This window comes from Chiloscyllium plagiosum, unplaced genomic scaffold, assembly GCF_037043375.1.
Source record: "Chiloscyllium plagiosum isolate Xiang-an unplaced genomic scaffold, Cpla_swu_hap1 HiC_scaffold_24, whole genome shotgun sequence".
Lineage (NCBI taxonomy): Eukaryota > Metazoa > Chordata > Chondrichthyes > Orectolobiformes > Hemiscylliidae > Chiloscyllium > Chiloscyllium plagiosum.
Window position 1 is genome coordinate 14,407,976 of NW_028270162.1, and position 15,261 is coordinate 14,423,236.

Below are 15,261 nucleotides of genomic sequence, written 5' to 3' on the forward strand. Positions count from 1 at the left end.
TACCACAGGAAAATGGTATGGATTGCCGCAACCCACACAACTGGAGAGTGGGATCTCCCACGTCCATCTGCTGCGAGTAGCCAATTGGTTATGAACCCAGAACTTTGTTGTTTACCTAATGGGATTATCTGGAATGGGGTGTGAACATCACCCATTCTTAATCAGACAGGAGTGCCATCACTAAATTAAAGCAAGGTAGCTGTTTAATTTGGAGATTTAGCCTGGGAATTTAATCTTTAATGGAAAGATGCAAGAACATTCCTCAGCAGACTGGCACATTCACGCCCATGTGTCATTACCTTGTCAGACAGGCCCTTCATTCCTGGACTGACCCGAATGAACCACCTCTGTGCTGCTTAAAATGCAGTTATGTCCTTCCTTAAATAAGGAGACTGTACACAGTGCTCCAGAGCAATGTAGTGCATAACTGCAGCAAAACTTGCTTCCTTTTATCTTTATTTCTCCTTTAAAATAATTTCTAACATTCCATTAGCCTTCCTATTAATTTGTTCTACCTGCCTATTAACCTTTCCTGCTTTATGTACAGGACACCTCACTACTGCAGCGGTCTGCAATCACTCTCAATTTAAACAATATGCTGCTTTTCTATACTCTCCACCAAAGTGGGCAAGTTCAGATTTTCCCACATTATGTTTCGGCTACATGCAAATTTTTGCCCAGTTAAGTAACCCATCTAAATCCTGATAATACACCTCATTCAAAAACTCCTTCCTAGACTCCCTATGCCCTCTTTACAAATTGATGTTCGATCATTGTGTCAGCAGCAAATTTAGCGCCCATACATGCAGTCCAATCTACGTTGTCTTTACCATTTTACACAGATCTCCTATTTCAATTTCATTGCAAATACCTTCTCCATAGATGCAATTACTTTAGAGGAAACTGGTTCCGGATTTCAAGTTTATGGAAAGGGAGAGCAGTTTTGATATGAGTAACTTTGGCTCAAGACCCAGGGATATCAAGCTGGACCCTAAATCGTCTCTTGTCTAACCAGTGCACTCCAGTTGACACAGACAACAGTATGTTTCCATATGACTGATCCTTTTTGGTGTGGTTGTTTTTATGGTAACTGTGTGATGTTGATATATTGTAGCTAGTAATTTATAATATAATCCTGCGTCTATTTTTACTTGCAGAAGATGCACCCTTACCCAAAGATGTCACAGTCTTGACTGTATTCATTACTGAAGAGGAGTCTGCAGCTCTGCGGCAGTTCGCAGTTGAATGGATGCATGGGTGAGATTTGGCTTTCCAGGAGTTGAGTCAAGTACTGATCTGTGTTACAATACATTTCTGAAGTTGTATCCTACCCAAGACAGCATTCTTGATATTTAAGCACAGATGAATGGTGTCTGTAGGCTTTTGGGTCAGAGAGTAGGCATCAGAGCAAGCTCTAGTGCTTTTCTTACTCACATCCAAACAACCAATCACTAGATGATAATCGTGAACTGCTTTGTCTTTTCACATACCCCAGACCTGCCCAACAAAGACCAATCATCACATCATGGCAGCTCCCAGAGTACCTGGCATCGACATCGAAGAAGTGATATTGATGATCACAGGATAGAATCCCTACAGTGTGGAAGCAGGCTATTCGGCCCATCAAGTACACAACAACCCTCCGAACAGCATCCTGTCCCCTACCCTATCCCTGTACTTCCCATGGCTAATTCACCCAACCTGCACATCCCTGGACACTTATGGGCAATTTTGGATGGCCGATCCATCTAGCCGGCACATCTTTGGACCATGGAAGGAAACTGGAGCACTTGGATATGTCGGACATTGAAATGAAACTCTTTGTTTCTGTTGAAGAAGTCTGCTACGTTATGGTTTGACAATTTCAACATACTGACGACAGCTCACCACTCTGACTGGATGGGATGGACAGCACTAACTTATGTGTGACTGAATATCTGAATGATCTCTGAGCAGATCCCTGGGTATTGGTTACATTGGACCTGTAAGGCTGACTGTTGTTAACTCCCCAGAGTCCAGACAAAACTACTCATAGAATCCCTACAGTGTGGAAAGAGGCCCTTTGGCCCAACAAATCCACACCGACACTCTGAAGAGGAACCCACCCAGAACCATTCCCCTAGATTTAACCCCTGACTAATGCACCCAACTTACACATCCCTGAACACTGTGGACAACTTAGCATGGCCAATTCATCTAATCTATACATCTTTGTTCTGTGGGAAGAAGCCAGAGCAAACCCATCCAGACGCGGGGAGAATGTGCAAACTCCACACAGTCACCCAAGGCTGGAATTAAACCTGGGTCCCTGGCACTGTGAGGCAGCAGTGCTAACCACAAAGCCACCTATGATCCTTCTAAATTCTGATGAGGTACAAAGCACAGAAAGGCAAGGCAGAGTTACTGTGAGCATCCATATAGGTGCAAAGTATGTGAGGCGCTAGGAGATCAAATGAGGAGCCCTGGGGTGCAGCCTGATTCAATGGTGTTTGTCCCGGCATAGCATTACAGTGAAAGGTGCTAGTATGCTTCAAGTTGAAAATGGAGAACGATATACTACGTGGGTCAGAGATGTGCCATGATGATGTGGTAAGTTGGTGCGTGTCTGATGCCAAACCCCATGGATGAGGAGGCAACTGCAGCTCATGGAGCACACCCTACTGTCCACAGTAGTGACCAGGAAGAACAGTCAATGAGCTGGCATTGTCAGATACTTGCTCTTCTTTTATGTCAGGAATAGTCACTCTGACATTTGGGAGAATAACAACTGCGTGTCAATGGGTTGAGGTTGGGGACTAAAGAGATGTAAATGCATTCAATGAGTCTCTTTCCCCTTCCCTCATTGTTTGAAACTTCGTTGCGCAATCTGAATTTTTCTTTTCAATTTTGAGAATCTCATTTTTCCAAGCTCCATGTTTTCCAAACTGACTTGCCATTGTCTACTTTACTCAGGGGATGGAAAGTTCAGCCCTTAGTCTTGTTAATAACCATTAATACAATAACTATCAACATTTTCAATGTCAATACATGGATAATGGAGTTGGACACTGTTGGAGGACAAATTCAGTGAAAGGTTAAGAGTGACGGGGAGACAATACTCCAGATGAAAAGCAATCAACTCGCTGTGCATTAATGCTGGGATTTTAAAAGTAAGATAAAATTTGGAACAAAGCTCATTTTGCATCTTTTTTAAAAAATTCATTTCGTATTGTAGGTTAGCTGAGTCTCCGAAGCCGGATTTGACTGACGAGAATATTCAGAAACAGCCTGTCTCCAGAACACTGCCAACCAGTTCAAATTCTGAGATGAATGGTGAGGCGGAGTGCAGAGATACCACTGAGTTTGAGAACCCACATTCAAATTCTAAAGACCGTGATAGACCAGCAGATTCCAGGGATCTTGCCCAGAACTACAAAGAAGAACGCTCTATACAACCTCGTTCAATGGAGGTTGACTATAAGTCTTCAGTGAGTGCAAGCTCTCATCCTGAGAACGAAATCCCATTGTCTTCCACTCCTGAAGCCTGTACTCCTCCTAGCAACTCTTGCTTTACACTACAATTGGAGAGGGAACAGCCTAATTCAATTTCCAGGGATCTGTATGTGGAATTGAAAGAAAGTGGAAATAATGAGAACACTGAAAGAGTGACTGGACCTGAAAGAATTAGTGATTCCTCAGACATAAATGCTTCAAGTAGATTGACTATATCTGACTCTTCAAAAGTGCAGCTTGCTTCTGAATTTGAAAATGATGAGGTTCCTGATCAGAAAGAGGCCAGTGTCACGCCTCCTTTAACCTCTCCTATTGCTGTTCAAACTGTTCCTTTGCAACAACACAGGAATTTACTACATGGTGATGCTGTCTTGTCTCAAGGAACCTTGCTTAGAGACTTGTCTCACCCTTCACCACCCACTGAATATAGAAAAGAGAGTGCGGAAATTGAGCAGACTGTGATATTTAAGAATGGATGCCTGGGTGAACCCAGTCACCATGGAAATTTGGTGAAACTCAATCTATATATTCATGCGGTGAAAGGATTAGTAATGTTTCTTTTGGCTGAAGATGGATTTAGAGCCAATCGCAGCGCCATTGAAGATGTTGTGAGTATTTTTAACCAATGTGTGATGTTAAAACAACAAGACTAGTCTTTTAAATGTCATTGCTGCAAGAACCTTAAATATGGACAGGAGAAATCTTAGCACCTTCCAGTAAAATTCCTGAACAGGTTTGTTCAGCAAATTGCTCCCGGAATGTTCCTTATATAAATACTTTCAAAAACATGGTCTAATACTTGAGGTTTTTTTAACTTTTGTTAGGGAAGGTGAGATTGTCATCTTGGATTTAAGTTCTGGTTTTCAATTGCATTGACTTGTCCAGGAGTATAATTCAGCAGCTTTCTGGTACTGTGTCAAATTCTCGTGAATGAGTCATGGCTGTGATTTTTATATGGAATGAGACAAGGCCAAGAGCGACCCATTTATGGTTTTATTTGATCCCCTCTAAATGTCAGGAACTCTGCTGCAGAAATGGTTTGATGTTGATGAGGAAACTTGACTGATCTCACTTTGAGGTCAAACATAATGGTAATACATTATAACTATGATCACACACTGCCCAGATGCAGAGGATTTGAACCAAGCCCATTATGTATAATTGGGTACCATGTTTGCACAATCTGCATTTGTCCAACTTAGAATCATACAGCTGCACAACATGGAAACAGACCCATTGATCCAACTTGTCCATGCTGAGCAGATATCTCAAATTAATCTAGTCCCAGCATTAGGCTCATATCTCTCTCTAAACCCATCCTAATCATGTACCTATCCAGATGCCTCTTCAATGTTGTAATTGTACCAGTCTCCATCACTTCTTCTGGCAGTTCATTCCATACACCGTAAGACATAAGAGCAGAAATTAGGTCATTCAGCCCATCAAGTCTGTTCCGCCATTCAATCATGGCTAATAAGTTTCTCAACCACATTCTCCCGGTTTCTCCCGTAACCCTTGATCTCCTTGATACTCAAGAACCTTTCTATCTCAGTCTTGTTTGAACATGAGGATAAAAATTTTAAAATTGATGTGAGGGGCAACAGGCCTTCATACAGGCTAGTAAATCCATAGATGCACCACCCTCTGTGTGAAAACGTTGCCCCTTTGGTCCTTTTTAAATCTTTGCCCTTCCACATTAAACCAATGCACTTAAGTTTTTGATTTGCTAGCCTGGGGAACAGACAGTTTTTCATTCATGTGCTTTAGGGTTTTCTTGCATTCCAATCAAGAAACCTGTTCATTACCTCGGCGAAAGTGAGGACTGCAGATACTGGAGATTAGAATCAAGTGTGTGGTGCTGGAAAAGCACAGCAGGTCAGACAGCGTCCAAGGAGCAGGAAAATCGACGTTTCAGGCAAAAGCCCTTCATCAGGAATGACTTTTGTGCTAAACGTCAATTTTCCTGCTCCTCAGATGCTGCCTGACCTGCTGTGCTTTTCCAGCACCACTCTCTTGACTGTTAATTACCATCCAGTATTGTAGCCACCAACATATTATTATTATTATTATTATTATTATTAGAAAAGAAATAAGTAACTTCGTACTTCTTAACTTGTAAAATTCTCCATTATATTTTATGCCTCCCAATCAAGCTACCCCTATGATTAATGCTTTTTAGGATACATACATGGGCTGATCAGTTGTTAATGGCTGTGCATGTGGTTAATTTTAAATTGCTGTGCGGGTCATTTAAATGTAGTTCTCAATCCATTTCATATGGAAATCTTAAACTGTGCGGTTAGGGAGAAAAACACTGAGGGAACTTGATCCTTTGAGATTTTGAATAAATATTGTATAAATTTGGGTGCTTGATGCATTGCACACTGCTGACTGCAGTTAGACATCAATGGCAGTCACTTGGCTAACAGAATCCCAACTGCTTTCGTCTCCTCCACAGTATCACAGTGTCCTGGCATCTTTAAATGGCTTAGAGGTTCACCTGAGTGAGACGTTACTCAACAGGAGTTTCTGTAACTTACTTGGCTACAACTTTGCGCATTATGACTGTATTCAGCATATACTCACAGGTCAGTATTTGTGTGTATATATGTCAATGTCACTTCCCTCTTTAGGAATGGCTGACCTATGTAATTTTATCATGTATTGATGATCCTCCGAGATCTTACCCAAGTGGGCATTCCTGTTGTCTGACTCTCAATATTGAGCATTAGCATGTAATGTTGATTATTTGGGTTTGGCTAAGAAGGTTATCACAGTTGAACCCGTTTCTATTCTTGCCTTGCATACATACTTCCAATTTCTATCAGGGATCATTGGATTGTGATCAGGATTCAGAAAAAGCAATATTTTGTTTTAGGTTGGTTTAAGGTTACCTTACTTACCTTTATTACCTTGGTTTAAGGTAATGAAAGCAATTATAGTCTCGCCTGTTACCTGGTTAATTTAAGACCTGCGATTTAGATATTGAGTGAAATTACAGCATAAACATTTCGAGGTTTAATCCTGAGCTGACGTCCAGCATCTCCTGAATAGATGGCGGGATCTTCATAGACATTTGTAGGGTGGCAGTGGTTCAGTGGTTAGCACTGCTGCCTCACAGCGCCAGGGACCCAGGTTCAATTCCAGCCTCGGGCGACTGTCTGACTGCACATTCTTCCTGTGTCTGCGTGGGTTTCCTCTGGGTGCTCCGAAACAGTCCAAAGATGAGCAGTGGTTTGGCCATTGGAGATGCCGGATTACAGCGATAGGGTAGGGGCGTCAATCAGGGTGTGATGCTGTTCGAAGAGTCAGTGTGAACTTGATGGGCTGAATGGCCTGCTTCCACACTGGGGGGATTCTATGATTAATTCATGGTATCAAAGAACAGTTGTTTACTGAAGGAAGCTATTAGTCTCCTGTGTATTCATCGCTTTTTGATTTGAAGAGTAATCCAGTTAGACCCACTCTCCCACTTTTTCCTGTTTCCCATAAATCATAGAATCCCTGCAGTGCAGCTAGAGGCCATTCCGCCCATTAAGTCTGCACCAACCCTTCGGAGACCCTCCCACTCACCTATGCTATCCCAGTAACCCTAAATTGCCCATGGCTAACCCACCTAGCCTGTACATCCCTGGACACTATGGGGTAATTTAGCATGGCCAATCCACCCTGACCTGCACATCTTTGGAGTGGGGGAGGAAACCAGAACACCCGGAGGAAACCCACATAGACACCGAGAGAATGTGCAAACTCCACACAGATTCTCACCTGAGGGTGGAATCGAACCCAGGTCTCTAGTATTGTGAGGTCACCCTTTAGAATCGTAGAATCCTTGCAGTGCAGAAAGAGACCATTTGGCTCATTTGAGTCTGCACTGGCCCTTGAAAGAGCATCCAACCTACTGGCCCCTGACCCTGTAATGTTTTGCTCTTTCAACAAATGGTCTGTTTTCAAAATGACTCTTGTGTCTGTATCCACCACTAGATTAGATTAGATTAGATTAGATTAGATTAGATTAGATTACTTACAGTGTGGAAACAGGCTCTTTGGCCCAACAAGTCCACACCGACCCTCCGAAGAGCAACCCACCCAGACCCATTCCCCTACATTCACTAGTCGGACACTGCATTCCAAATAATACCCACAATTTTTTAACGTTCTGTCCTTAAGATAACTAAATTGGACTAACATTCTGCAGTATGTTAGAAACTCTGCATATCTTGCATAATAAAGTCAGTTTTCAGAAGTTTTCATAAAGTCAGAAATGTTAAAAACCATCTGGAGAAAAAAGGTGCAATCTAAAAATGGGCCAGCAGATGTCCTCAGTAGTCTCAAATCCGAATAATTTTTTGACATCCCAGAACTTCAGTTCAACACTATCCTAAGGTGCTTCATAAAGAAACCGACTGGTCACTGGGAAAATAAGAAGGTTTGGGAACTAATGCAAATATTATCAGAGCTGCAGGTTTCGAGGAAGATGTGGGGAGATTTTGCAGAGTGCAGGCTGATTAGTGAGGTTTCAGGTGGCAGGATTTTTATTCTGAGGCACAGATTTCACTGGTTGCAGTGCGAGGAAGGAGAGAGGGTGCACAGTGATTCAGACCCCAGAACAGACCATGCAAGATGGGAAATTTGGGCTGGAAGAGACTTCAGAGCTGGCATGAGGCTCTGTAAGAATCTACAAATCTCCCAAAACCTGTCCACCATCTACCAGGCACAAGTCAGGAGCGTGATGGAATACTCCCCACTTGGGAACTGCTCCCACAACACTCAAGAAGCTTGTCACCATCCAAAACAAAGCAGTCTGCTTGATTGGCACCACGTCCGCAAACATTCACTCCCTCCACCATTGACACTCAATAGCATTATTGTGTACTCTCTTCGAGATGCACTGCAGAAATTCACTAAAAGTCCTTAGGCAGCACTTTCCAAACCCATGACCACTTCCATCTAGAAGGACAAGGGGCAGTGGATCCATACCACCACCTGCAAGTTCCCCTTCAAGCCAGTCACCATCCTGACCTGGAATTATAATTGCCGTCCCTTCGCTGTCTCTGGGTCAAAATCCTGGAATTCCCATCCCTAAGGACATTGTGGGTCAGTATGGACTGCAGTGGTTCAAGAATGCAGCTCAACACCACCTTCTCAAGGGCAACTAGGGACGGGTGATAAAATACTGGCCAGATAGCGACTCCCACAATCCATGAGGAATTAAAACAAAACAAACGAAGACCATGGTAATGAAATCAATGTTGCGGAACTAGGGAGCCAGATAAGGACAGGGATCCATGGATAAGTAGAATTTAATAGAGAGTAGGATGCATGGCAAAGAACTGAAGGAGTTGTTTGCACACTGAAGGTTGAAGTTCATTGAGAGAAGAGTGTACCTGAAACAAGTTACTTCTGCATCTACTAATACCCCAAAACTATCAGCCCTTGAAGACGTGCCTCAGCTCTAGTCCTGCAAACAGCTACAGAATCCGTTCCAATCTCGAGAACATTAATGCCCAGATGACTTGGAAACTTTGATCATCTATAAAGAAGGAAAGAATCATCACCTGCGAACCATACAAACCTATTAGAGTTAATTAAAATGAAATCAAAATCATGTGATGGAATGGAAAGTGCAAATAAATGGTGGTGTGTCTTTAGAGCCCAGAATTCTCAACAAAGGAGGTAGCGGAAACGAGCTGACAGCAGCTTCAGTGAGGACCAGCCACAGTTGAAGAGTTGGCTGATTTTAGGAGGTGGAAGAGCTGACGATGGTAAATTAGTCAAGGTTACCATTCGTTGCTGTCCAGTAACCCTTGAGGAAGGTCACATATTTGTAGGAGCAGATTTGTTTCATGGGGTGTGGTCAAAGAGCTGAAGAGGTCACAGTGGTCTGGCAGTGAGAAAGGGTCTGAGGGAGGCAGAGAACTTCTTCAAAGTGGGCATTCTTTGAAGAGACTTTCCAGTGGCATAAACTTAGAGACAAAGAAGCTGCAGATGCTGGAATCCAAAGTATATAAGCAGGAGGCTGGAAGAACACAGACAGCATCAGGAGGTGGGGAAGTTGACAGTTTGGGTATAACACTTTAGATTAGATTACTTACAGTGTGGAAACAAACCCTTCGGCCCAACGAGTCCACTCCGACCCTCCGAAGAGCAACCCACCCAGACCCATTCCCTGACGTTTACCCCTTCACCTCACACTAATTGCAGTAATTAAGGGTTAATTGACAACTGTGTGAGCAGTACCTGTTCATGTTTGAATCATTGCTCGTGGTTAATATGCTGGAGGGTGATCTATAGAATCTATAAAATATCATTAACAGAGGAGGGAGGAAGACTGGGTGCTGGTGGTTGAAATTACCAAATGGAGTAAACGCTAATGTTGCATCTGATGTGGTTCTGCAGACTTCGACAGAAAATGGTGAGATCTCTGGCAGTATATTTCTTAGTGACTAAATGATTGATACTAAATTGTTCCTTTTCATTTTAAAGCTCAGCTTTCCTCTGGTGATCAGAAGGGTCATTTCATCAGAGCAACAGCTTTGATGCACACTGATTTGGACCACAACAGGAGCACTCGTGAAATGATTATCCGGTATGTTGTAGAATTGTATGGTATTTCAGCACAAAGTTCCATCATATTCGTGCCAGTTAGGCACCTATCTACTCTAATCACATTTCCAGCACTTGGCTGCTAGCATTTTATTAGGAGAGAGTGAGGGCTGCAGATGCTGGAGATCAGAGTTGTGAGTGTGGTGCTGGAAAAGCACAGCCGGTCAAGCAGCATCCAAAGAGCAGGAGATTCGATGTTTTGGGCATAAGCCCTTGATCAGACTTATGCCTGAAATGTTGATTCTCCTGCACCTTGGATGCTGCCTGACCGGCTGTGTTTTTCCAGCACATTTTCACCAAGATATTACTTGCTAACTTTTTTATTGTAGAACAAACATTTCCATGTTTCCTTTTCTGGTATATCTATCTCCCAGAACTTGAAGAAAAGTGGCCTATCAGTATCTCCAACTTGCAGAGTGTTGGTCTCTCTTGCACTGTCACAGCACCAGAGGCACAGAGAGGCAGTGTATGGCAGTTGAGCAAGTGAAATAAATTAAACTAACCTTTCTTGGCAATTGTCCTCAGTGCATCTGGCAAGTTTATCCTTTGAAGGAGTAGCACTCTGAAAGCTTGTGATTTGAAATAAACCTGTCGGACTATAATCTGGTGTCAAAAAGTGTGGTGCTGGAAAAGCACAGCTGGTTAGGCAGCATCCTAGGAGCAGGAGAGTTGACGTTTCAAGCAATGCTGCCTGCCATGCTGTGCTATTCCAGCACCACACACCTTGATTCTGATCTCCAGCATCTGCACTCCTCACTTTCTCCTAGTTGATGATAACCTGGTGTCGTGTGACTTCTGACTTTGTCTACCCCAATCCAACACCAGCACCTCCACTTCATGGCGTTGGGACTGTCTGCCGAGGCTTCTAAGAGAAAAAGCGAGAGAAATAAGACATGAAGTGATTTCCCCACTTCAGCTGACAATCCTGCGTTAATCGTTACCCTTCTCACCCAATAGGAATGCCTCCACCGCTGTTTACAGCTGCCAGAACCCAGCCCAGGAAACGCATTTCCAGATCCTTGCAACTCCCGCTCGCAACTCCGGCGTTCCAAACCCTCGTGACAGTGCCTTCGCTTTGCCAGGAAGAGCCAAGCAGAAACTACTAAAATATGGAGTAAACCTGCTCTGAGTCACAGCAATCTGAGATTTGCCAACAGTATTACACCGACAAATGTTAGCACTTTTTTTAATTGAAAAGAACAAATGGTTAAAAGTATAACCTTTTTAAAGTCGCACACTCAACTTACAACCATTAGACAATACACTCAGGTATCATGGGCTGCCTCTTCCTCCAATATATTTCCTTAGATGTACTAATAATTGGAGATTCTTAGGAATTTTCAATAGGGATGAGTGTTGAAAGAAGTAAAGAAACGCATTCACACAGCTTGCCTTACTTGAGTCGGGGTTTTCTGACATTGTTTAAAAGAATTAATGGATCAGCCAAAATCATTAACCAGACTATCTGTATGTTGGAAAATATACATGGCTTTTAAAATGTAGAAAACTCCTAAATAGACATGGAACATCCAGTCCACACACCTTGGCTTATCAATAGTTTTGATTAAATGTGGTAAAATTGAACAAGTTTCTATTTAATCAAATTTGTGGAAATGTTGATTCCTGCGACTTTCTTGATCTACTCCAACTTCAGTCTGATAAGTTGGATTTATGTAGTGCCTTTTAATGTAGACAAATATCCTATCGTGCTTCACAGGAGCGATTTGATACTAAGCTACATGAGGAAACATTAAGATCTAAACAAAAGCTTGATGGGTTTTAAGGAAAATGTTTGAGTCATGGGGGGGTTGGGGAGTGCATGGCAGAATTTCAGAGCTTAGGGCTTGCTGTAATATCTCAACTTTCAACATCCCTATTCATATACATATTAGGAACTCAAGATTAGAGGACCTAAGCTTAAAATGAGGAGTAAGTAAATGAGGGGGGAGCTCAGAAAAGGTCTTTTCACCCAGATAGTGGTGGAAATATGGAATATGATGCCTGAAGCAATGGAGGCAGATACTCTCTCAATATTTAAGAAGCATCTGGATGAAGACTTAAAATGCTAGGCCATGGTAGACTAGGGACCTAGTATAGGAAAATTGGATTAGTGTAGCTTGTGTTTGTTGGTCAGTATAGACATGTTGGACTAAAGGGCCTGTTTCTATGTTGTATGCCTCTATGACTTGGGAGTGGGAGTCAAGCCTCCTCTGCTGTTCATTAAGATCGGGGCTGATCTGATTGTGGTCTCAACTCCACTTTCTTATCTAGCTGTAAGAGTCCTTGACTTCCTTAAAGATCTACTGGACTTAATTCAATGACGCAGTCTTCACTACTTTCTGGGGAAGAGTATTCCACAGAACCAACAATCATTTGAGAGAACGACATCCTTGCATCTGTCTTAAAAGGGAGATCTTCTCCTTTAAACAATATCCCCGGTACCAGTCTCTCCCAGTACTATATTGCAGTGCTAGTAGAATAATTTTAATAGTTTTATTGTTTTTTTTTCTCTGAAATTCCATGGGTGCTGACAATCTTATGATGATTGGTCCATGTGTTCACTCATCTTTTTGACTTTTCAATGCTTAAGAACATTACAACTAACTCTGATTCAACACTAGGTTTTGTGCATTTATCAGGGTGAGAATGACTTGACTTCTCCTTGTCCACAGCCCAGAGACATTGGAGCTAACTAAGGGCTTTTGCCCGAAACGTCGATTTCGCTGCTTCCTTGGATGCTGCCTGAAGTGCTGTGCTCTTCCAGCACCACTAATCCAGTATCAGCACACCTGCCTTTTTTCTGAGATACAGTGACATTTTTTATTTCTGTTAAGTTTTGCACTTTACACACATTCTGTGGCTGATGTGAGAGATGTTAGGAATTTTGTTAGCTAGCAAAGGTAACTTGAATGTTTATAAGTAACTTTTATCATAAACAGAACAGTGTAACATGCCATTCGTACTAAATTGAAAACATTAGTGTACGTATATATCAAATATAAAATGTTTTAATATTGGGGTCGGTGTAGGTGAAAATGAAAGTAAACTATGTATGTATACCTTGCTGCTGAATGGCCCTTTTGGAATGCATTTCACTGTTAGATATTTCGCAACCACTATGGCTTACCATCAAATTATTGTTTACTTTTTTTAACTTCACAACTTGTTACTTGCATCTTGGAACTACTAAAAGTTTGAGAGGCCTGGAATTTCAGTTAATGATTTGGCTTACTCTCAGCTGGAAGGTCATGAACTCCGGATTTGCCCAGTATGATGGTGAGCTGCATGGAGTGACCCTGGAGATACTCAGTGATTTAATACTCAAATCTTGGTAACTAATTGACGGTTGTGGTGAAAAAAGGTGTCTCTAGCAGGCAAGCTTATCCCACATTGAAATCATTAGAAATGTAAAGTGAATGAAGCATTGCACTGAAAGCAAACTAGAGGAAGGTCTCTTAGACTTCATCACACACTGAATACATTATTCTAGCATTATGTAGAGAATAATGGGTTGGTAGAACAAATCACTGGGAGGTCATTGAACCAGATAATATAAATTATTTTTATATGTATGTTTGGAAGCCAGTAGTAATTGGTGGACTTAATGATCAGACAGCTAGCTAAATTTCAAATGTAAAGGAATGAATTTGATAGGTATTTTTAAATCCTAAATCCTAGTTTTTTTCCATCATAAGGTGATGGAAATTTAAGTTTAATATTCTCTCATTTTAGTATATTAAATGATTTTGTAAGTTTGTGTAAATTATCTTTACTGCTATTCCTGTGGTGTGTACCAATACCTTTTCTCTTTGCTGCTGTTTTTCAGTAGTAATGTGGTACAGCTGCCCACTGTAACTCTAATCCTGACCATAGTACTGTGATAACCACATGGTCATCTGTGTCCTCCTTGTTATTCCAATTTGCTCCTCCTCTCTTTTAAATCTGCTGTCTACTGTCATCTCCTCAGCCTCACAAAATTAGTATCACAGCACCTTTGGGTGACTGTGCAAACTCCACACAGACATTCTCCCTTTGTCCATGTGGGTTTCCTTTGGGTGCTGTGGTTTCCTCCTGAAGAAGGGCTAATGCCCGAAACGTCGATTCTCCTGTTCCCTAGATGCTGCCTCACCTGCTGCGCTTTTCCAGCAACACATTTCCATCACAGTCCAAAGATATGCAGGTTAGAGTGGATTAGCCATGCAAAATTACCTATAGTGTTCAGGGATGTAGGTTAGGTGGGTTAGCTATGGGAAATGTAGGGTTACAGTGATAGGGTAGGGGATGGAGTCTGGGTGGGATGTTCTTTGAAGGAGCAGAGTGGAGTTGAGGGGCAGAATGGCCTGCTTCTGCACTGTAGGGGTTCTATAGTAGCCAGGCATTCCTGTTATACTTTATAATTTTTACAACTTCAGTATTTCTTAATAGTGCAACCTTGTATAATTGGCGCTACAATTTGACTCAAAATGTGTGGTGCTGGAAAAGCACAGCCGGTCAGGCAGCATCCGAGGAACAGGAGAGTTAGCGTTTCGAGCATAATCGCTTCTTCCACATTCCTGATGAAGGGCATGTGCCCGAAACGTCGACTCTCCTGCTCCTTGGATGCTGCCTGATCTGCTGTGCTTTTCTAGCACTACACTTTTTGATTCCGATCTCCAGCATCTGCAGTCCTCACTTTCTCCTAGCTACAATTTGACTGATGAATTACTGTTACTATAGATATTAGTTACATTTCTTAAGTCAAAGTGTCTCCACAATGCAGGGTGTTTCTTCAAATGGTACATTGTAGAATTTTAAATGAAAAATCTGTTGTATGTAAGCTTGTATACAATATATTCTGGGTTCAGCTCAGACTGCTATGTTTTCACATCTGTGCAATAAATTGAATATACACTGCTCACCAAGTGCTTTTCTTAAAGTAAAGTATTAGATAGAGGGGCAGGACTGGGCCCTTTTGAGGAACTAATTGTCAACTGTTTTCTTTTACAGTACATGCTGTAGTAATGTCTTATCAACCTGAGGTTTCCACCAAATTCTTCATTAACATGTCTTCCGTGGTCCACAGCTAGGGTTTTTTCAATGTGTGTGGGCATTTCACAAAAGCATTAGTAAATCTTAGAGTTGTACAACACAGAAAGAGACCCTTCGGTCCAACTCATCCATGCT

The 15,261-nt window shown here is 42.1% G+C and overlaps 1 protein-coding gene across 3 annotated transcripts in view; it reads left to right on the plus strand.

Annotated features, from left to right (window-relative positions):
- Positions 1-14,993, plus strand: part of hps4 (HPS4 biogenesis of lysosomal organelles complex 3 subunit 2) — a 49,585-nt gene extending 34,592 nt beyond the window's left edge. For 2 of the 3 annotated variants that reach the window (XM_043715471.2, XM_043715472.2), the window contains exons 9-13: positions 1,158-1,257; positions 3,215-4,100; positions 5,951-6,080; positions 9,979-10,081; positions 11,056-14,993. In XM_043715471.2, coding sequence (XP_043571406.2) covers positions 1,158-1,257; positions 3,215-4,100; positions 5,951-6,080; positions 9,979-10,081; positions 11,056-11,227 — 1,391 coding nt within the window. In that variant the 3' untranslated portion in view covers positions 11,228-14,993. The remainder of the gene's footprint in view (positions 1-1,157; positions 1,258-3,214; positions 4,101-5,950; positions 6,081-9,978; positions 10,082-11,055) is intronic. The other variant, XM_087999910.1, reaches the window with a different exon arrangement.
- The last annotated feature ends 268 nt before the right edge of the window (positions 14,994-15,261 follow it).